Genomic DNA, 23,473 nt, shown 5'->3' on the forward strand with positions numbered 1-23,473 from the left:
ATTTTGTATAATATGCATGATAGCTTCATTTGCATAACTCGACCATATAATGGATTAAGGGTAATATATTTTTAATTTAAATTATTGAAGTGGGCAGTCATAACTGATTGAGGTCCGCTTTTAATGATTTTAAAATAAAAGTGTATCCTGAAAGTGAAACAAAAAAATTGATTTGTCATCTAAAATTTGGGAACGAGAGAAAAAGAAATGTTCGTTTATTTAAATATATCGAGAAAAGGTTGTTATATCTTTAAGATCTGGTCTCGATATTTGTAAATAATCGAACATTCTTTATCTTTCTGAAATGACTTGGTAGTTTTAATTTAATTTATTTGAGTGCTTTTGAATGTTTTAAATTTACATTTTTATTTTATGGGATCAAAAATCAAATTGAATTCGAATTTGTAAAGTTCAATGCAAGGACGTTAATTAATTGATTAGGTACCGATTTAGGGCGTTGTGGGGGTGCTAATCCTTCCCCACACGTAACCGACTCCCGAACTCGGATTTTGGTAATGCAGACCTCAATTTGTTGTTTTAATTAAAATTAATTTTTATTTAAAATGACAAAGCATTTTTGGGTGCCCAATCACACCCTAAACAAAGATTGGTGACGACTCTTCGAACCGTATTTTTCGATCGTAAAGGAAATTCAAAATTTTTCGAAACGAGATGTCTTTTAAATCACATTTGTTTTTTAAATAAAGAGACAATTAAGAATTAATGTGGTTTTCAAAATCTCACCTTTTTTTTTCACCTTCAAGAAAAAAATCGTTTCGACACCCCTAATGCTAAATTTAACGAGGTATCAAAATCTTAAGTGTCAGCGCAGGTACACCCCATTGGTACATTCGATGGCACACATAGTCAAGTGTCTATATACACAGCATACACAAATTATATACACGTCTTTTAGAATTAAGCTTACCAGAGAATCAATAATTTCCTCAACAGTATCATGGCAGAAACATTTATCAATTGTCTCGATCCTGAAACAAAATCACGTGATAAGGAAAGAGAAATCAATCGGACAAAAACCACGACTTGCAAATCAAATTTGCAGTCCAAATATAGAAACTGTCCCTAAGACGTGCCGTAGCCCCCTGGAACAAATCTTACTTGTGAAGAATGCTGCTCCTATCTGGATAATCAATGTCACCGTACTGTGCAAGAGAGGACTCTATGACAGTAGGATCATCGTTAATCAATTTACCAAGTCGTTCTTCAATCCTCGCGAGTCGCTGTCACAAATAGCTCATTCAAATAAGATGAGAAAAGAGGAGCTGGAGGAAAAGCACAAATACATATGGAGCAGAAAGAACAAACGGCGTTTAAACAATAGTGGGTAGCCAGGCCACAGGCAATCATTTCGACACCATTAAGCTTTTCTCCTGTTAGAGCTAGGCACTCCCCTGATGGAAACAGTATACATCTTGATAAGAAAAATGGAATGTGTACATCCAGATACATGCAAATAATCTGGACAAATGAATTATTTAAACATTTTAAACTAGAAAATTATATGAACTAATCATGCATCGCATATCAAGGAATTTAGCTGCGTATTTGAAAACTTATTAAAATGGTCATTACTTATCACCTAAGTAACCAGGTAGGCGAGAAAGATAAAATGAATCCCCTGCATCAGGATGGAACCCCAGCTGAGTCCCTGGATGAGCAAAACCCTGAAAATGTTTTGCGCAATAAGACACAGTTAATCAAGTCCAGACACTAGAAAGGAAAAAGATGGGGGTGGAGGAGGGATAGGGGATGATCATGTTTTAAATATTCCTGATTTTGAGCACTGATTCATTCAAACAATCTTCGATTCTCTTTATCAAAGGCAACAGCAATATCATAGTATATATACCAAACAAATACATGAAGAAAATAACGGTTTTATATCATTTTTTAATTGAACGAGTAACAAAGTTTCATGCAAATGATATTTACTCTCCCTTGTTCAGTCCATCTCATCCAGTCGCATGAAGCGGAATTTATTACAAGGGTACAAAAGTTCAATTCTTGCACGACAAATAAATTAAAACAAAGTGTATGCCATTCATAAGAAACAAGATGATTCATTAACTCAAATGTGGATCAATACACAAATTCTAGTACAATAATCTTTGTGAAGATATGGCACCACATACAGTTTTATCAGTAACTAAATAAACATCCCCGGGACAGATATTCCACCTCCACATCCCATTGTTGTACCGTCCAAGATTGCCACCTGCACATATGGCCAGTACATTATAATCACAAGTCTCACATGCAACAAAACAATTCAGAATTATTCACATGGTATCATTCACTCAAAGGTTGAATTATCACATGTGGCTTCAAATATGTTGCTTGTAAGTATACAAACTTATATAGCGTCTCGAAAAAACTTTTACATTCTTCAACTTTCCCTGCACAAATAGAAGTAGTTGAACCACGAATCGGAGTTTATTAAAAAGCTAGGACTAAATCATGATTATGAGAACTTCACAGTAATTTAATCAGAAGGAAATTTCATTGAGATGTTTGATGTGATAAATTAAGGTATCAATAAAAATAACTTGGAACACTAAACACTCATGTTCATGAAAATTTCTGCCTAACTAAGTTGCTCTTAGTTCAAATTGGTCATAATGGACACCGTAATTAACATATCATTCTTGAGTTGCTCTTAAGTTTAAACCTGCGTAATCAAATGACTAAACAAAATTGATAGATGACTAACCTTCATTAAGTGAGTGATAGAGAGCAACAGCATCAACACCAGAACAGAAAGCCCTGCCACTACCCTTCAACAAATTTCAAAAGAACAGCTTAGGTACCAATGAAGATTGAATCCGAAAATGTCAAACAAATTTCAGCAATTATCCTATTAGAGCATAATTCATCTCAAATATCAATTATTGTTCTACAACAATAAGTATAGAAGTGTCAGTGCATGTACTATGTCTGATACTCTGATGTGTTTCAACTTAAATATGCAATAAAGTGTTGTACCTTCATTAAGACAAATCCAATGTCAGGGTTCTCTTCCCATGATTCATACAATTTCTTCAACCGAGATACCTATAAACCGGAGAAAAAAAAAACTTCAATTTATTCAAGACTAGAAGTTAAAAGGTTTGGACTTTAAAATTAAAAGAAAAAGAAGAAAAGAGAAATAGAAAAAAATTAACCATTGAGTTGGTAAGTTAATTGAAAGCAGAAGGCCTATTGCTCTTGATTTAGCTCTTCCACTAAAACCTGAAACTTTCCACTCACCAATAAGCAAATCTTTAACAAAAACATGAACTTGGGTCTTCCAATATTCTCTAAAAATGAACGAATTCACGCAAAAAATCATACTTGACACTGATAAAATTGGCTAAAAAACTACACTACACAGAAGATAAATATAAACCCAGAAAAAAAAACTATCATTTTTCCAAAGACCTGGTCTTGGAAATCATCATACGGGGCATAGTGTGGCTGAGCAGAGTAGCATCTTTGATGGGAGAGGAACCCAAGTCTTTGAACTGAATGTCTTGCTTTAATCAAAGCTTTCACTCTCTGCATCTTTGCTTTTGCTCTTCTTTTCTCTTTTTCATTGTTCCTCTGTCTTTGAGGTCTGGAGAAGTAAGATTTGATTGTTGTCTTTGCCGGTGTTTTTCCCCCTCAATTCGCTCTGCAGCAACAAACTGGGCTGGGGTTTTTTTGCGGTTTATGCATCATGGATCTATGAATTAATTCTTGGTCAAAATTTGGCATTGGTTTCTCTACTATACTCAGAGTTTTAATTTAGTCCCTTTTTTTTTTGTATAACCACCGGTTTCTGATTTATTAATCGACTAATCTGTATCGGGTACTGTAGATTCAATGGTGACCCTCCCAACCCAATTTTTTATATTTGCAAACGTCAAGATTCAAACCTCTGACATTACTTAAAGAATCTAATGTATCATCCCACTAAACATTTGATAAAAAGACATTTGAGAGATCTCTTTTACTTTTAAAATTAGATAATTAACCCTCTTAGAAAAGTAATTTAATCTTTATTAATTTCGAATATGAGAAAATAGATATAATTAATCAGAGTTAACATTTTCCATAAACTTTATATAATTTTGATTGATATAATAATAAATTTGTTCTTCAACATTTCTACGTTACGTTAATTTGGTGCTGATTCTAAAAATTACAAATTTGAGCATAATAAAAGGACTAAAACAAAATTTTGACCATTCTTTCTCTTCCTTTCATTATTTGAACTTGAAATAGAAATGATGAAGAAGAGAAGAACGTTGATATATTTCCCCTTCCAAATTTATATGAAAATTTAAAATTTTGAAGAAGACAATCGTCCCCTTAATTCATTTCTGATTTTCAGTATTCTTAGTAACTATCTAACTCCATCAACATCAACTAGAACAAGTATGACCATCACTCAACTCCTCAACCGGAACTGCATACGGCGAATTCCAATCCGCATCAAAGATATCTCGGAGTTGAGAAACGATGGCCGGGTTATACGTCCCGAAACTAACACCGGCCGTCGTATAGAAATAATCCCATATGAGATTGCTAGTGCCAATGTGAGCACGTACGTCGCTGACCACATACTTACCGTGGTTAACTCTAGTGAAAGCCGGATAGAGATTTCCGGTTGGCTTTCCGTCTATAACAGCCGGTCCGGTCGAATTGTACCCCGGCACCTTGTAATACTTGATCTCGACTTTACCCGAACACTTGTTGAACGTCGACGAAGAGCAGAGAACATTGGAGTAAAGAAGTGACTTCAAGTAGAGATCAGTGTTGTTTATAAAATGTGACCAGTAGGCTACAAGTATCTTCACTTTAGCATGCTTGGAGAACACAATCTGTCATTGTTGAAAACATCATAAGAAGCTGAAAGTATTTATGTTTTTAAGTAGGTTGATCGAATGCACCTCGGAGACGGCAGTAGAAAGAGCTGACCAATAAACTGTTTGATTCATGTATTGGGATTGACCCAGCCAGTCCATTGTACTGATCCTTACGGTCCCTCCGTCTCCTACCGATTTAATCGTGTCGAGCCATCCTTGTTCATCGGGCTGGAACCTGCCAAATGACAACTCTGGAGGAGCAAAAGACAGATAACTCGACTGAGGCACCGGACTTCTATAACCATATCCGGGAGCATCGATGATCAACTTCAATATTTTAGGGTCCGATAACATCGGATATCCTGCAACATACGGAATCTCCACGAAACGAGGAAGTCGTGGCCTAAATAAACATGTAAAGGTATTAACAATCAAAGCACTGCAAGTTCCGAAAACAAGACAATTATAACATACGTGCATCTCAGGTCTGATTCAATGAAATGTGACCAGCAGGGGACTTTTCTCTGAATCTGCCATTGTTGGTCCAAGATTATTTTGGTGTAAACCGAATCATCAAGATGTGCAAGCCTCCATAGATTCTGAAAGTAGACGCCGACTTTCCTTGCTACTTTCGGACAACCGACAAGATAAATCCCAACTTCCTTCACCTGCAACCATAATCATTAATCAGGACATGTTATTGCAGGGTTCAACCATAATCAGGACATTCTAAACTCGAACCGAATGATCCTTTGTATACCTGAGTAAGAGATTTCCAATCATTGTTTGCCGATCCGATATATACGTCTCGATTATCCGATATCCAAACTTTGGCATGGACAATGCCTGAACCCCACCATTTTTCAAGCAATAAAGTCACACTCTTGACGTTTGATCTTCGTGAAGCAAGGCTGGAGGGCTCTTTGGTGTAGTCTGGATACACTCCGGAGTGCTGCAGTAACCTAAGCAAAAGAAGTAACTTATTTGACAAGGAATCAAATATCCATTAGGAGTGTGTAAAATTCAATTCGAAGAATTGATTAGACTCAATTAAAATTTTATGCATTAGATTTAAATAAAGTCTCAACGATAAAATATAACTCATCAATTCGATTAACTAAATTTTTTTAACTTGAATCAAGTCGATTAACCAAAATACTCATCCTTAACTCGTACCCTTAAATCCTCAATCATTTTAAGTTATTTTTACCAAATTTGAATCACATACTCCTTAAACACTATAGAATATATATGTAACTTAGTTCTTATTTTTAACAATAAATTTATTCTTTTATAATTTAATCTCACAACTTTATACTATGTTATTAAATTTAATTTTTATTTTATTTTTTTACAAATGTTTTCTTCTCATAAATCCTTACTCTTTCATACTTTCTCATCAATATTTTTTCCTTAAAATATTTTCTTTAAAAAATAAAATTATAAATATATTTAATAATTTTAAATAACATTTGATTTAGTAAATAATATTATAATGTGAAAAAAATATATAAAAATATACATATATTTTATATGGTTAGAAAAATTTATTAAATTAAATCAATCAACAGCATAACATTATAAATATTACAATTTGAATAAAAATATAAAACTTTATTAAATTTTATTCAAATTTCATAAATTCTATTTGACTAAAAAAATTAAATACTAAAAATATAATTAACTAATCAAATATCTACTCTTAATATCCATAGATTTTGCAGATGAAAGATAACCTGATATCCACGTCTCGATCGGCGGCGTTCTCGAGGGCAGTATAAACATCAAACCCTTGACCGGCACCAAACCGATGCATATCGGCGTTTGAGTATCCATAATCACCTGAACGAGAATCCTCTGGATGTGCTTTCAATTGCCAGTACTGAGCAATTATATCCAGATTCTCAGTTGAGTTGTAAGCCAACCACTTAAACACATCACCTATAAACCCAGAAAACAAAACTTCAGATTTCGTTTTCGATTCGTAATTTGAAGATTGAAGCAGAAGAGAAGACCAGTTTTGATTACCGGTAGAAAGAACACCAGGGACTCGAGGGAGATCCGGCATATCCGTTGGGATTGATTGGACCAACCAAGCTTTGCAACGTGGCAGTGACTCAGTAAAACGTGGCTGAGTCAAGTTGACCATCAAGAAGAACCAACACGATACGATGATGCTGTACCTAATCACCATGTCTGGGATCTCTTTTTCTGGGTTTTTTTTTCTACTGATTGAATTTTCAAATATGGGTGTTGAACATTTTGATTAGAATCTCAAGGTCGGCTATGGAAAAGTCAAAGGAAATATGAAAGGAATCATTTTTAATATCCGTTGAGATTCTTTCCTTCTATCCAAACAGCATCCCGAGGGAAAATATATAAAACAATGGCTCCGTGATCCTTACTTGATGAACACTTATTTAATCAGTTTTTCACGTGCAACTTACTTCTTATTGTACTGGCTTCAACAACACGAGTGAGTTAAACAAACTTGAAGAACACGACACAACCAAAACTGATGTTAGAAAGATACATTTCCAAAAGCTTCGATCTTGCATGCAAATTTGTTATCTTCAAAGAGAAGCAGGGCCGTTGCAAGTTTTATTCTTCCACTTGTAGAACAATATAATGTTTAGCAAGTATTTGTATGTACATATATAAATATATGGGTGTATGTCTGTACGTATGTATATATGTCATTATTTTTAGAAATTTCAGCAAGTTTCATGTATATGATGGAATGGAAGGGAAGAGGAAATTTCCATGGATATGTTGCCACATGGACAATATTTTTAGTGATTATGTTTTTTTTAATTTAGAAATAAAGAGGAATGTTATTCACATCCGTTCTAAAGGATTATCCTTTAATGCCGTAAACGCAATAAACGTAATGTAATTGAAAACACACGATCGAGGGCACTCTTTGTCACTAACCTTTCTATATAGTTAGATAAATAAAATGCTTTGTCAAAATTTAACACGAACTGAGTTTAGTTCGGTGGTTAAGAATATATGGGTGATCATACAATTGGATACAAGATTTTTGAAAGAGAAGCACTCAAGAAACTGATTACATTTGGATTCAATAAAGCTACAGACTTGTTTAATGTCATAAACCACGAATTCACAATCATCAAACACAACAAAATCCTACAAGCTTTTTTAACAGTTCCAGGTTCTTGCCATCCTTGTCTAGGAAATAGAATATCTCCTCTGTCTTGAAGAATAAACCATCGACTTCATGTCGCCTCGAATCACCACTGAATTCAGGCTTTGCGAACTTCCGGATGTTCCGGAACTTCTATTCTCTGCATGTCCCTTCCCTACTACCCACAGCTTGTTGAATATTCTTCGAGAACGAGATGGCAGTAGCTGCATGACACTTTTACTGCTTTTGCTGTTCCTCTCGACCAACTTACCTTTTTTCGGGACTCCATTGTTTATCTTTACTCGACTCATTTCTTCCTTGAGGGAGAGACAATCTTCGGCCGTGATCTTGGAAACGGATGTACTATGATGCTCGGAGTCACGTGACTGAGCTCCAGGTGCAGACCGAACTTGCTCGAAGAAGAGAACTTGAACTACAACCCGTAGAGGAAGTCTCTCGTTCTGTGCAGCATGCATAGACGCATCCATTGTGAGCTTCTTGACATCCATCAGCCCACACATTTTCTTTCTTTCAGCCTTGGTCAAGTCCGGATGCCCCTGCAAACAAAATAAACCCGTTTTTACACAATCCGAATGACTTCGTCGGAAAGGTTTCTGTTTCTCATTATATAATAGTGACAGGCATTATGAAAAACCAATAAATATCTGTATAATTTTGTTGCTAGATGACTTGATAGCCGAAAAGCCTACCTTCAGGTAGATGTCAATGGCTTTATAGAGTCCATCATGAACTGGTCTAGCTAACTCAGAGATAGACCGAGACAAGTCGATGAAACTGGCTACAGAAAGGTTTGGGTCGTATGCGATTTCTTGAAGATAACCATCGATCAGTTTACCAACGTATATCAAGGATCCATGCCCTAGCACATAACCGGTATGTCCCATCTCATTCTTTCTCGAAGAAGAGAACTTGAACTACAACCCGTAGAGGAAGTCTCTCGTTCTGTGCAGCATGCATAGACGCATCCATTGTGAGCTTCTTGACATCCATCAGCCCACACATTTTCTTTCTTTCAGCCTTGGTCAAGTCCGGATGCCCCTGCAAACAAAATAAACCCGTTTTTACACAATCCGAATGACTTCGTCGGAAAGGTTTCTGTTTCTCATTATATAATAGTGACAGGCATTATGAAAAACCAATAAATATCTGTATAATTTTGTTGCTAGATGACTTGATAGCCGAAAAGCCTACCTTCAGGTAGATGTCAATGGCTTTATAGAGTCCATCATGAACTGGTCTAGCTAACTCAGAGATAGACCGAGACAAGTCGATGAAACTGGCTACAGAAAGGTTTGGGTCGTATGCGATTTCTTGAAGATAACCATCGATCAGTTTACCAACGTATATCAAGGATCCATGCCCTAGCACATAACCGGTATGTCCCATCTCATTCTTTCCAAGCTCTACATCTCGACTATGTTTCTCATGTATCATATACTGGTTCACAATAGACTGGACCATTCCAACATCATATGACGTAGTTTGGGGCAACCGTGCCGGGATTAATAAATCCTTGACAGAAGCTTCATGCAACTTTAAACTTATCCTTTTCACTAAATCATCCTTTGCCGAATCATCCATCCCTGCCAAGACAGCAACTTTCAACAGCTTCAGCAAGAAATGACACGAACAACCCACACCATTATCCGAAGGCAATAAGAAGGCAATTGTTTCCACTAGTAACTTGTTCCTCCGGGAATGTACATCGGAAACCAAGGCATCGACAGAATCCGGCAACCATCTGACAGCATAAGTTTTCAACGCCTCACCAATGACTGCACCATCCATTCTTCCCTTTGATTTCACAGCAGTCATGACTCGCTTGTAGAGATCAATCTCTAATTCGCATATATCTTCAACCCACCAATCCTTCGGGACAGATTCAATCTTCTCCCGGAGTTTCATATTATCATTGACTGTTTTGTCCTGCACTGATAACTTCCGGTTATATGTGTAGGACCATGTGATGTTCGCCGGATTCACAAAGGTTTTAGATGCAATGGAATCAACACATCGTCCAACTATCTTCAGGTTTTCAGACCACGGTAGAAGAGACTTGGTGGTTTTTAGAACAATAATTGAATCTTTCCAACTATGGAATATGCTAGAGTTGAGAAAGACTTCAATTTTGAAAATTAGATTACCTCGATCAACATCCTCGGTCATCTCTAGGTATTCGGCAGCACAACGAGCAGCCACAACATTGTAAGCATTTAATGTAACAGTCACCCCATAACAGAATTTTGCACAAATTTCAAATGCGCTAGCCCCACCAGGAAAATCAACCATACTAATTTCGTCGCAGTTCTCTTCACTGGCTTTCAGCACTAGTTTTTGCATGCGGTTGCTCTTGGACAATAAAGGAAACTGCACGGCATATAAAAAGTATAATTAACAATAATAATTATTAGTTAAGCACCCCTATACTGCAGCTCCAGAGAAAGCATTATAGAACATATAGATATATAAGCTAAGTTTTGCTAAGAGAAGAGATTGGATAGAGAGAAAAAGATTCATCCGCAAAAGTGTCATCTGAGGTAAACTCTGCAAGATTTTTAAGGAAACATATTACGCTGCATCAATAAGATTTAGCATACACACCCACGAAATGGTAGTCAGTCAAATATAAAAAGAAAACTACTTAAACATGAACCAAATGCTAAAAGACTCGGAACATTTTGAAGAAGCATGAAGATTGAAAGGGGATTGGGCAAACCTTGTGAAGGTAAAATTTCAGCTCACCGACCTTAACGGTGACATCGGTTTCCAAATCAGATGTGACATGCCTGCATCAACAGATATGTTCTGTTATGGACTAGATACACTAGAAATTGCCTTGATGAGGAAGATATTAGCAAATATGAAGATAACAATCTTGAAGGAAGGAAAAAAGAACAAAACAAGAGCCAATTTTGCCTCATTGGCTCTACTGAAAGAACCAAGGTTATTACTCACATGTCTAATTACATTTGAACACCAAATATGTAAGATCAATGGAAGAGAAACAATAAGTTCATTGATTTCAACTCCCATATTAGAGCTCTCAAGTCTCTTTTAATTTCCCCAGTTCTAATTAATCATTGTCATCTGAAAAGTTGATATCTAAATGTAAATATATATATGTTTAGTTTCACAACTGTTAATACACAGATTTTTAAGGTAAACCACTGGCACTAATCAAGATAGAAAAAAAAAGCATTTACTGGGGTCTAATTAGACCTGCTAGTCAAAGAATGTATGAATCCCAAATCAAAGTATTAAGTTCCAAATAACAAATTGACACATCCAAGGCACTAAACCAGATCCCTTCCTGCATACTCTTGTCCTTAGCAACACAATGATGAACTGATTCAGTTATGAGAAGTTGCTGTCACGGGAAGATACTTTAAGGACATGTTATGGGGGTAAAATCCAAGCTTGGTCCACGTTGGGAGAATGACATTACCTAAGAATTTGGGAATTCCCACCATTTTAACTAAAAAACGCTATTGTTGGTAATAAGTTTATTACGGCTAGATGGAAATGATGACAAACCAAACGTGGGAACTCAATTCCCAAAAAAAAATATTTCCTGGTAATGATTTTTTTGGCGAACTAAACGGCCCTTAAGACGTGTTATGGGGTAAAATCCAAGCTTGGTCCTCGTTGGGAGCTGGGAAATATGGCTGATGCTTGGTGAAACATTCGATTGTTTACAGGGAAAAAAGAATTCTTACAGCGATTAAAGGCCTGCTCACAATATTTAGATACTTTGGACCACTAATGAAGATGACAGATTCAATAGCTGGACCACTTCCCAAAAACCAAAACCAAACAATAAAAAAGAAAAGAAAGCAGTAATGAAAACACCCATGTGGCTAATCTGTTACCAAGCTAAAAGGAAATCAATAGGAAGAGGAAAAATTAGTAAATTACTTGCTATAAAGTACCCCATGGTATATGACAATGATTAACCAAGCCCCTTTAAGCAGTGTAAAAATCATTCGATGAAGCAAAGATACATTTCTATAAAGTAAAACAACAGATGATATTGGTAGAGCTAATGGATATGAACAAAATCAAAACAAAGAAACAGTAAGCTATGAAACAACCATGAACAAATTTTGCAGTGATTTGTTGTAGAAGAAAAGAATGCAAGTGAAACCCAACTTACCTGATGCAATTGCCATCTACTTGGAAGGCATCAGGCTTCCAGCCAAGCTTCATAAACTTCATGTTTCTTTCTTTTGCGGAAAGTAACTTAAAAGAGAAGAAACAATAGGGAAAAGAAAACCCTTAAAACAAGAATAATTTGAGACTTCAAACAAACAAACAAACAAGCAGACAAAAATTCTTATATGCACGGAAATTCTAAAGAAGAAAGCTTGCAAGTTCTCATCCCGTTTCCCAGTTTCCTCACTTTAAGATGACATCCATGACGCTTAATCTTAACTCCCAATAAAAGAAGAACAAAACAAAACCCAGAAATATAACTACAAAAAGGGACCAAAGCCTCCAAAGAATCAAAGCAAAAGCGTGTCGTCAGAGAGAGAAAAGAGTGTTGAATTTATGGGTTTTGTTTGTAGAAGAAAGCAAATGAAACGAAGATGATAATGATGATGGGGAGAGGTGGAAGAGAAAGGGGTCATGTGTATGAATCATATCAGATACATCATATTAATAAATTCTCGCCGCCTTTTCTTTTAAATCAACCTGTTGTTGCTGATATATGAAAATCTCTCTCTCTGTCTCTCATTTCTCCACCCCCAAGGCGCAAATCTCCATGAATTCTATCAACGGTGATCAACAGCTTCCCAGTCTTAACGCAGTTTATCTCCCCCAATCCATTGCTTTCTCTTTCGTCTGCAATGAAGGACTTTTCATGTAAAATGTGGATTAATATCGGTATTTTCCAGTCTATTGTGTGTGGACTGGCTTTGCATGGGGAGCAGGGGACAGTGTCATAGGGTTACTCGGAACTCAGAATAACTTTTCATGCTGCCTTTTATTTAATTGTTATAATAAAAATTTAATATAAACCACACACTTAATACTTAAACTATTATTTTTATTTTTTCAAAATTATATTTAACTTTTAATTTAGGTATCAATTTGATAAAAAATTAATAAATTTGTTAATGTATTTTTTTATTTTTTAATAATAATGCTATATTATCTTAGCTTAACATTATCATTAAATTCTTAATGATAAATACTAAATTGAAACATAGACTAGACATTAAAATTAGTAAAAAAAAAATGAGGTGCATTAGCAAAGGTGAAGAGTTTGAGTCCTCAAAGGGCTGTTTGTCCAAAATAGACATAGTGGAAATTGATGACGCAATTTTTGGTGTCTTCCTTAGCATGACACTTGGCATTATGTATATATTCTATGTTATATCAAATTATTAAAGGGAATTAAAAAGGAATACTTTACTTCATATTCTTCTTCTTTTCCATACCTTTGAGAACGGAATTTTAAGAATTAACAAAATTTGAAGCTTTAAGCATCGTTTAATCAAATTGAAGGAATAATTTATAGTTTTAAGCATAATCTAGTCAAATCCAACTATTAATTTGTCAATCAAAGGAGGCTTTGAATTAGGATTTTTGTATTAATTTATCAATGATTTTATTTAATTTTTAATATTATTTAGAAGTTAAATTAGTATTCATTATTTCTGAATTTGTCAACCGTTTCAGTATTTAAAGAATGTGTTGTTTTATCTAAAAATTCTAGATTTAAGTAGTTATATATGTAAAATGTGTATGTATTATCAATGTTTAAATAATCATTTTCTCTGTTTTAATTTTGATTCAATTTTATCTAAACTCAAATCAATCGATATAACATTTCTAGTCTAATTTTCAACTAAGTAACGAGGTTTGATTTCCAAATCCCCAAACCTTAATTTTCTTAGCTATAAGGTTTAATTGCGAGAACTTTAAAATAAAAGGACTTCCACATATTATTTTTAATTATTTAAGATGATTATAAAATAATATTCGTTTATCATTATTTTCTTAATTATCAATAATACAAACACTCTATAAATATTACTCCAATATAAAATTTTTAAAAATAATATTTTATTTAATTATTAAAATCGTTAAATATATTTAACAAATTATTGTTATAAGAAGAATAATTGTCATACATGACTTGTCAAAATTAAATGTGGGGACATTAGGGGTTGGTCGAGGGGACGTAGCGAGCTTTCGTACGAATGTTTAAACTTTAAAGTGTAAAAAGCGAGTCTTAAATTACATATTTAATACTTAAATTATTATTATTATTTTATTTTAATACTTAAGTTTTATTATTTTTTAATCATACTTAACGTTTAAATTTTAATTTAGTATTCTACAATTAAAAAATTAATAAAACTCATGACATAGTAATTTTTATTTTTTTCAATTATGATATGATATTATTTTATGGTGACACGTCAACAACGCTATTAAATTTTTAATTATGTATTTAAAATAAAACATAAACAGAATGTTAGATATGAGTTAAAAAAAAAATTATGAATTAAAATAAAATAAATAATAATAATTTATATATTAAAGATAAACATGTAGTTCACCATAAATTTAATATCATATGGACCAATGCAACCCCTTCACTTGGATTAATCATCCATCTTTTCCGTATGAAGTGCTCTAATGGTGTTGTAAAAAAATTATTGGTTAAAATAGGATTTCATTATAATTATTTTTTGATATAGTGTGAATGTTATAGTACTCGTCGAAAGTCGTAAAAAACACAATGTGTTTTCGAAAAGTCGTCGAGATGACAGTGCGTCTTCAGCTTTATTCAATGGCATAAAAACGGGAAAGACGCATTATGTTCCCGGTGTCTTCTTGGAAGAGTAATGTGTTCCAATAACTCTCCGATTACTGTAACATTCACATCGTATCGAAAAAGAATTCTAACGGTACCTTAATTCAGCAAAAAAAAAATTAAAGAACCCTACACCAATAAATCAGCCCCAATTACATGTGCCCATTTTTCTCCAATATAAAATACCTACATTTTATTTATTATTAGTTGAAGACTTTATTTTACATAAAATGACTTTAAATAGTAATGAAATATAATTCTAGATATTTTAGAGAATATTTCTGAATATATTAAATACCTATTTTTATATATACTTTAAATACTCAGAAAAAATAATAAATATAATCAGAACATTTATTTTTTAATTATGCTTATATAAAATAAAGAAGTCACGAACTAGTCAAAAAGATGAGCCTAACGTAGCTTGAAGCAATGGGAGGCGTGAGCATAGCCATCATAAACAATGATGACAGGGGAAATTGATGGGTCCCAATGGTTAATAATTGGTGCGGTGTGAACGAATTTTTCATGGATAGTTCTGTTGCTCGGCCAATTAATTTAAAGTTAATTTAGGATAATTTAGTTTAAAATAATATATAAAATTGTAATAAAAAATATTATGAAGAAGATAATTTTTTTTATTTTAACTTAAAATATTATCCTATTCAACGTAAAAGGTTACGTTTTTATAATTTTTTTATTACAATTGATTTATGTTGATTTTTAGACTTATATTAATAAATTGTATTTTAGATTTTCTTATCGGCAATGAACCGAGAGATGAGTGTCGGGGGACCGGGCAGCTCCCTTTATGCCCAACCTCTTTTGCTTTTCAAGTGATTGGTGCTCTTTGTGATATACAACTTGATAGATTCTCTCCAGGTTTTATGCTGTTAAAGCTCCACATGATTGTACTAACTACTTGCCTTGCCTCCCCCCATAATTTTCTTTTTCACTTTCTCGCTCCCCAAACAAAGAGTATTTTTTTTAAAAACATGGGATACACTAAAATGGAAGATTGTTTTGTCAATGGAGGGAAGCACATGGTTGCCCTTCAAAGGGGATGTTTTGGGGTACTTTGCCACTATATCCGGTAAGATTCACATGTTGGTTTATTCATATGGTACTCGAGATGTATGTTTGAGACTTTGGTTGTATTGTTTATAGGTTTCTAGCATGACCCAAAATCATCATATGGGTTTGGTTTAAAATCATGTTCCATAATTAAATTATTTCAATAAATATTATGTCAAAAGATCGAATTTAGAGATAAACTCGATTTTTTTAATAACAAAGACAGGGAAAATCAAGATAAAAAGTAATCTAATGGTCCTATACTCCGATGCTTAGGATCCAGGCTTCTTTTTTGTTGTTGGTGTAAGGAGTGGTCCAACGGTGGAATAAAAAATATAGATCGTAATGTTAATATTTAGAAAAATGAATGCATGTTAGACATATTCTTAAAATATCTTTAAAATGATCGTAAAATAAAGAATATTAAGATTTAATGTGGATAAATTATTTTAGAAGAAAAAATAACAGGGGAAAAAGGAGAACAATTTATTATGTTAAAAAAGTTCAAGCATAAACCAAGCGATTTTTGTAATTAAGGAATTATTGTTATTATTTGATGTTCCAAGTTTGAACACCGTGTATGCAAAATTCGAGTACAAATTATTACTTGAATTTAGCATTTTTTAAATTGATATACAAATTTTATTTTATCTCAAATGAATATTTGAATTTGAAAAAAATTGACACGTGTATTGACTTGGCCACTAAACAATTAATCATGTTATAGATATTGTCGATCAAAATAATAACATAATTAAGTATTATTTGTTACAACATGATTGGTTTTAAAATATCATATAGAAATAATTTAAATATCAATTTCAATTTGAGATAAAAAAATTCAGGTTACCAAATTAAGAAAAAAAAATTTAATACTAATTTGAATAATAAACCTTTTTATATTAAAATTAGGGTTAAAAATCCAAACAATATTTAAGATATATTTATATAAAAAATAGAGTAAAGAGCACAAATGATCCTCAGATTATAGGGTGTTGATTCGTTGAGTTCTCTGACTATTAAAAAAAATAATATAGTCACTCGACTGTTCATATGTTTCAAACTCATCATTTTCGCTAAAAATTGACGGTCGTCTGAGTTGGACGTTAATTTGTTGAGTGAGACATGATAAAATATGATCCCAAAATTGTTTCAATTGTATTTTGTGGATCAAGTCTCCATTTATATTATATCGTCGAGCTAGTGCTAGAATCATTATGTCGTCGATTCAGTGTTTGAAAGTAACATCGGTACCTATAAACATCATTAAAATATGATTTTATCATATCCCAATTAGTAGGTTAACGTCCCGCTCAGACCACCGTTAAATTTTTAACGAAAATGAACGAGTTTAGAACAAACAAATAATTGGGAGATCATCTTTTAACTTTTAATAGTCGAGTGTTTAACAAAAATATATTTTATAGTTAGGAGACATTTGTGTACTTTGCCCTCAAAATAATATCATAATGGGTCTAAAACTAAACATGCTTAAATTCAACAAAATAAGGCCTAAACGCCTGCTGCATGACCTGTTAAGTGTTAGCCCACGGTAACACCGCTAAAAAGCCCATCACGGTAACAAAAATTCAGATTCCATGAATTTTGATTCAATTCAATTTTATAGGTTCATTTTCTTTTTAAATTCAGGTTTGGGTTGGATTTCTTTTAGGACGAGGTTGAATTTATAAGATTTTTTTTATTTAACTCGATTCGGCACAAAATAACTATATAATTATATCTTATATATTTAAAAATAATTATAACAATACTCATTCTTTTTCTATATTTTTAATTAAGTATCTATTCTGCCGAATAAAAATAAGCCTCTTAAAACTATTAACTATGTGTTAGAATAGGCGTTAAATAAGTCTCTCTGCTCATCAGAGCCTCTAATGAGCATTCTGTCTCTGGACACAGGTTTCATGGATGATTATAGTACGCAAACAAAACCACTAACAAACTCACGTGATATTTCATAAAGAAATCGAAAGTTTGAATATCATATCTATCTAATCCGTTAGTATACAAATAAACATCATTATCCTATGTCTAACACCTAAGATTAATGACTAAGATTAATGAAGGGGTTGAACCATTAGTATACAAATATCATCATCTTTTCGTAACTATAAATACTCTCAAGTAAGATTAATGAAGGGGTTGAACGGTCATCAATCTATACCTAATATTTATCTTTTTTATGTTTTTTTTTATAAAGAAACATTCATCAATGATTATTCTTTCATCGATCATTACTCTTCGTCTAAATTAAAAATGATAAACAATCAACTACCGATGAAATAAATTTATTCTCATCAACTATTCAATGGTAATTAAATTAAATTATGTATATTTTTACATTAAAATTTAAACTGAATTTTAAATTAGATAAAAAAAATTAAATTTAAATTAAATTGAATAACGTATAAAAATATAATATTTGAATTAAATTTAAATAGATAAAAAAATTCACCTGATCTGATCCATCCTAGATAGAGCAGTTAACTTCCCGAAAGGTGAGGTATGCTGAAAGTTGGCAATCGTATGATCTGGGCAGGTCAATTGGAAATTACGGGTTCAGCATCGTATAGACCACGTGATCCATTAATAAAGGAGAACAATACACGTGGCAAAAGAAGAATAAGTAACCAATACGCACCGTATCAAAACTAGCATCACAGCAATCGGATTTCCTCCTCGATTGTTTATCTTCCTTATAACACACTCCCAGTCCCCCCCCCCCCCGGATCTCGACGCATCGCTAATTCCGAGAAAAAGAGAGCTTCCCCTCCGTACAAATGGGATCTCGATCGAAATCTATCAACAAATCCGTCACCACGATGGTGTCTGCGCTTCTCTTCCTTTTCCTTGTGCACGGCGTCAACTGTTTCTACCTTCCCGGTGTCGCCCCCGAGGACTTTCAGAAGGTCTCCTATCGGTTTTTCTCATTTCTTTGTTTCTTGATTGATCTGGTTTTAATATTGTACTTTCATTTCGATCTCTATTTTTTTTTCAGTAGAATTATAGGATAAAGGAATTTGAGTGTTTTCTGTGCTGGAGACGGAAATGATGCCATTATAATTTCTTGATTTGTTACAAGTTTTTTCAGATTCAACTAGTATGTTCGAATGTATGTTTTTGAATGAATTAGCTTCCTTTCACCAAATGATTGCTTTATTTAAAACGCTGAGAGTGAATTCTTTTTGGTAATTTGTAATCGAATGCATCTTTTTGCATTTATCTGGTAATAGTAATTTATGCCGACTGATTTCTGTAATGCAACTGTTTTTAGCCCGAGACTAGGAAATTCTGGTATCCAGTGAGTTTTAGTTTACATGTCGTCATAATGAAAGCATACTTGATTATTATGTCGATTGTCGATAAGTTACCTATGTCTTATCATGTGTATTTGTTCACCTAATTGATAATGACTCTGAAGTTTTGGATTGTTCTATTGAGGAACTATTGTGGTTTTGTTTATTTATTGATTCTTTTGTTGGGTGTTTGCAGGGAGATCCGTTGAATCTGAAAGTGAACAAATTGACGTCTATAAAGACACAACTTCCATACTCTTATTATTCGCTTCCTTTTTGTGCTCCGAAAAAGATTGTTGACAGTGCAGAGAATCTTGGGGAAGTGCTTCGCGGTGACCGTATTGAAAACTCTCCATATGTGGTTTGTTTTTATATCTCTGATGATAATGAGACTGATTGTTTTTATGGCCGTTAAATCTTTTTCTTATTTTTTTTTCTCTTTGGCTTGAATTAACACAGTTTAAAATGAGAGAGCCACAAATGTGCACCGTTCTTTGTCGAATTACACTTGACGGCAAGACCGCAAAGCAGTTTAAGGAGAAGATTGATGATGAATACCGCGTCAATATGTACGCTAGTTGTTTTTTTCCGACTTGGAATTCATCTGTCAATCTTGTAATTGTTCTGAAATGAAGGTTCTTTCCTAATTAATTTGTGATTCATTTGACAGGATCCTGGATAACCTTCCTCTTGTTGTTCCTGTTAGAAGGTTAGATCAGGAGTCTCGCACTGTTTATCAGCTTGGCTACCATATTGGGCTCAAAGGCCAATATGCTGGGGTAAACTTAATTATCTATTAGAATCAGAAATTCCTTCTCTTGTAGATGTGTCAGCTACTTTGTATGCTTACTTTGTCTGATTACATTCAGAGCAAGGAGGAAAAATATTTCATTCACAACCATTTGGCATTTACTGTCAAGTATCATAAGGATTTGCAAACAGACTCTGCTAGAATTGTTGGATTTGAGGTTAAACCATACAGGTTATTTTCTTTGAGTTATGCATATCATAAAATTGTTAATTCTAGGTGTCTATGGTATAGTATCCGATTTTGATGGTATTTTGTTTCTGCTTCATAACAATGCAGTATTAAACATGAATATGAGGGGAAGTGGAGCGAAAACATTCGTTTAACAACATGCGACCCCCACAATAAACGCACGGTTGTTAATTCTAACACTCCTCAAGAAGTTGAAGCAAAGAAAGAGATTATATTCACCTATGATGTTGATTACCAGGTCAGATATTCAAGTATAATTAATTCTTGTGGTTGACATGGTTATTTTTACTGTGTCAACCATGTGCTCAAACCCCTTCTGTGTGAATCATTTGTATTTAAGTAAATTTGGCTGATGAAATATTACTTGGAAACGTTACCAATGAGGTTTTAACGTTTTTATATTTTCTTCTGTTGATTTTCAGGAGAGTGATGTGAAGTGGGCATCTAGATGGGATGCATATCTTTTAATGAATGATGACCAAATCCACTGGTTCTCAATTGTCAATTCTTTGATGATTGTTCTCTTCCTTTCGGGCATGGTAGCAATGATTATGCTGAGGACATTATACCGTGATATTTCTAGATATAATGAACTTGAAACCCAGGAAGAAGCCCTAGAAGAGACGGGATGGAAGCTTGTACATGGCGATGTTTTCAGGCCTCCATCTAATTCTGATCTACTCTGTGTCTATGTGGGCACTGGTGTTCAATTTTTGGGCATGATACTTGTAACCATGATCTTTGCTGTTCTTGGATTTCTTTCCCCATCGAACCGAGGTGGTCTTATGACAGCTATGCTCTTACTTTGGGTCTTCATGGGTATTTTTGCCGGCTATGCCTCTGCCCGTCTCTACAAAATGTTTAAAGGAACTGAGTGGAAGAAAGTAATTCTTAGGACTGCAGTCATGTTCCCAGCCATCGTCTTTGCCATTTTCTTTGTCCTAAATGCTCTCATTTGGGGTCAGAAGTCTTCTGGGGCTGTGCCTTTTGGGACAATGTTTGCTCTGGTTCTCCTATGGTTCGGAATATCAGTTCCACTTGTTTTTGTGGGTGGTTATATTGGGTTCAGGAAGCCAGCAATGGAAGATCCTGTTAAGACGAATAAAATCCCAAGGCAAATCCCTGAACAGGCTTGGTATATGAACCCGATTTTCTCTATTCTGATCGGAGGAGTACTTCCCTTTGGAGCCGTTTTCATCGAGCTGTTCTTCATTCTCACCTCAATCTGGCTGAATCAATTCTACTACATCTTTGGTTTCCTTTTCTTGGTCTTCATTATCCTCCTTATCACTTGTGCTGAAATAACCATTGTGCTTTGCTATTTCCAGTTATGCAGTGAAGATTATCTGTGGTGGTGGAGGTCATATCTCACATCAGGCTCCTCGGCCTTGTACCTTTTCCTCTATGCCACATTCTACTTCTTCACAAAGCTCGAGATCACTAAATTGATTTCCGGGCTCCTTTACTTTGGATACATGCTAATTGCTTCATATGCGTTCTTTGTGCTAACGGGAACCATTGGATTTTACGCATGCTTTTGGTTCACAAGGCTCATCTACTCATCTGTTAAGATTGATTAAATGTGTAAAACAGGGGTTGGGCTTATGATTATTGTTCTTATGTTAGGTTATGGTTGAAGATTAAGAGACAATCATGCTTTCATATGTAGGCTTTAATGCTCATTTTTTGGACCGAGTTGATTGTAGAATACCCCTCTTCCTGGTGTATGTTAAGAGGACCTTGTGATTCTTTTGTCAAAAGTTCTGTTGTATCGCAGGTTGCCTTTATTTACTGAACTAAGGTAGAGCTTTTCTTGTATGCAAAATTTCTGAAAAAGGATATAACAAAACTCTTATCCAAATAATGATACATTCCAGATGCTAATTTGCTTCATTTGAATCAGGTTGGTATTATTAGTGATGTGAAAAAATACTTCTTAAAAATTGGATTTTAAAATTTTAAATTTGATATTACTATTAGATGTATAAATTCATTGACAGTATGACATAAAATAAAATAAAACAAAATAAAATTATAATACAAATATAAAAAAATATTACATTTCGTTAATGATATTGTTATATAAAATATAATTTTAATTTTTTAAGTAATTAATATAAACTATTTATATAATTATTTTTTGGTTATTCTCCAGATTCCTAAGATTTTATCTTGATTAATTTAGATCAACCGTGTTGCATGTCTAATTTTGGTGCAATGAGTCTATTAACAAAGATTTTATGCATAAACAAAGAGTTGTACCAATCCTCATTGATAATTATTTATATAACTTAATTTTGATATATAAATTACATTTTTGTGTGGATAAGTTTGATTCCATTTCCCCCTTTTTTTGTATTTAATATTTGGTGGATAGGTTTGATATATAAATTATAAATTACATTTTATATACTAAAATTATATATAAACATAATTATTATAAATTTATAATGAAATTAAAATAAATTATAATTTAATTATATCAGTTAAAAAAATCATAATGCGTGTTAATCTATTAAATTCAAACATAGCCCTTGGATGCCGTTATATCCATTTCTCTCTCTCTCTTTCATGCTGATTATCAACCGTTACAACTAGGGGTGTAAACGAGCCGAGTCGAGCTCGACTCGAACTCGAAAACTTTAAATGTAGGCTCGACTCGACTCGAAAACTTGCGAGCCTAAAATTTTCAAGCTCAACTCGACTTGAAATAATTTAAAACTCGACTCGAATAGGCTCGAACTCAAAAAAAATTCAAGAGCTCGATTGAAGCTCGAGCTCGATTAAAGCTCGAACTCAAACTCGAATTTGATCCTAGGGGTAAATTAGCTTAGGCACTCTAGATTTATGCGTTTTGTACAAAATCCCTCAATTATTTAAATTTTAGCTTAAATTAGTCTCACATTTAGATTTTCTTAATTTAGTCTCTGTTTTATTGTTTTCTTTAATTAGTTGTATATTTTATTTTGCATGTTGATATGTTTATGTATAAGTATGTGAATAATTTATTTATGAGCCATATTTTTGCATAATTTGTATGTTACCTTCATGACATAACTTAAAACCCTATACATAACCCTAAACCTTAACACATAAACCATAACTCTAAACTTTAAACCTTAACCTATCACATAAACTCTAAATCCTAAACCCTAAACCTATCACATAATTAGTTATGAGGTAAGTACAATATAATATCTGATATTAAATGCTTAAACCCTTGATATTTATGATATTTGA

At 33.5% G+C, this 23,473-nt stretch overlaps 3 protein-coding genes and 1 pseudogene across 3 annotated transcripts; 1 reads left to right on the top strand and 3 right to left on the bottom strand.

Moving 5' to 3' along the window:
* Nucleotides 1-823: 823 nt before the first annotated feature.
* LOC120207776 lies at nucleotides 824-3,644 on the bottom strand (annotated as a pseudogene).
* Nucleotides 3,645-4,384: 740 nt separating this feature from the next.
* Nucleotides 4,385-7,041, bottom strand: LOC120207771 (phospholipase D Z-like). Its single transcript, XM_039207190.1, has 6 exons — nucleotides 6,876-7,041; nucleotides 6,584-6,788; nucleotides 5,608-5,809; nucleotides 5,322-5,515; nucleotides 4,932-5,250; nucleotides 4,385-4,862 (listed from the first exon to the last, which is right to left on the bottom strand). Exons 1-6 carry the CDS (start codon nucleotides 7,039-7,041, stop codon nucleotides 4,404-4,406), a joined length of 1,545 nt encoding a protein of 514 aa, XP_039063121.1. The 3' UTR covers nucleotides 4,385-4,403.
* Nucleotides 7,042-8,024: 983 nt separating this feature from the next.
* LOC120207772 (BTB/POZ domain-containing protein NPY1-like) lies at nucleotides 8,025-12,277 on the bottom strand. The gene is made up of 4 exons (XM_039207191.1): nucleotides 12,170-12,277; nucleotides 10,733-10,802; nucleotides 9,208-10,383; nucleotides 8,025-8,552 (listed from the first exon to the last, which is right to left on the bottom strand). Exons 1-4 carry the CDS (start codon nucleotides 12,229-12,231, stop codon nucleotides 8,040-8,042), a joined length of 1,821 nt encoding a protein of 606 aa, XP_039063122.1. The 5' UTR covers nucleotides 12,232-12,277; the 3' UTR covers nucleotides 8,025-8,039.
* Nucleotides 12,278-18,691: 6,414 nt separating this feature from the next.
* Nucleotides 18,692-21,942, top strand: LOC120207773 (transmembrane 9 superfamily member 8-like). The gene is made up of 7 exons (XM_039207192.1): nucleotides 18,692-18,846; nucleotides 19,430-19,594; nucleotides 19,693-19,802; nucleotides 19,904-20,012; nucleotides 20,103-20,215; nucleotides 20,321-20,471; nucleotides 20,656-21,942. Exons 1-7 carry the CDS (start codon nucleotides 18,718-18,720, stop codon nucleotides 21,811-21,813), a joined length of 1,935 nt encoding a protein of 644 aa, XP_039063123.1. The 5' UTR covers nucleotides 18,692-18,717; the 3' UTR covers nucleotides 21,814-21,942.
* Nucleotides 21,943-23,473: the final 1,531 nt, after the last annotated feature.

This window comes from Hibiscus syriacus, unplaced genomic scaffold (genome assembly GCF_006381635.1).
Source record: "Hibiscus syriacus cultivar Baekdansim isolate YM2019G1 unplaced genomic scaffold, ASM638163v2 tig00015342_pilon, whole genome shotgun sequence".
NCBI lineage: Eukaryota > Viridiplantae > Streptophyta > Magnoliopsida > Malvales > Malvaceae > Hibiscus > Hibiscus syriacus.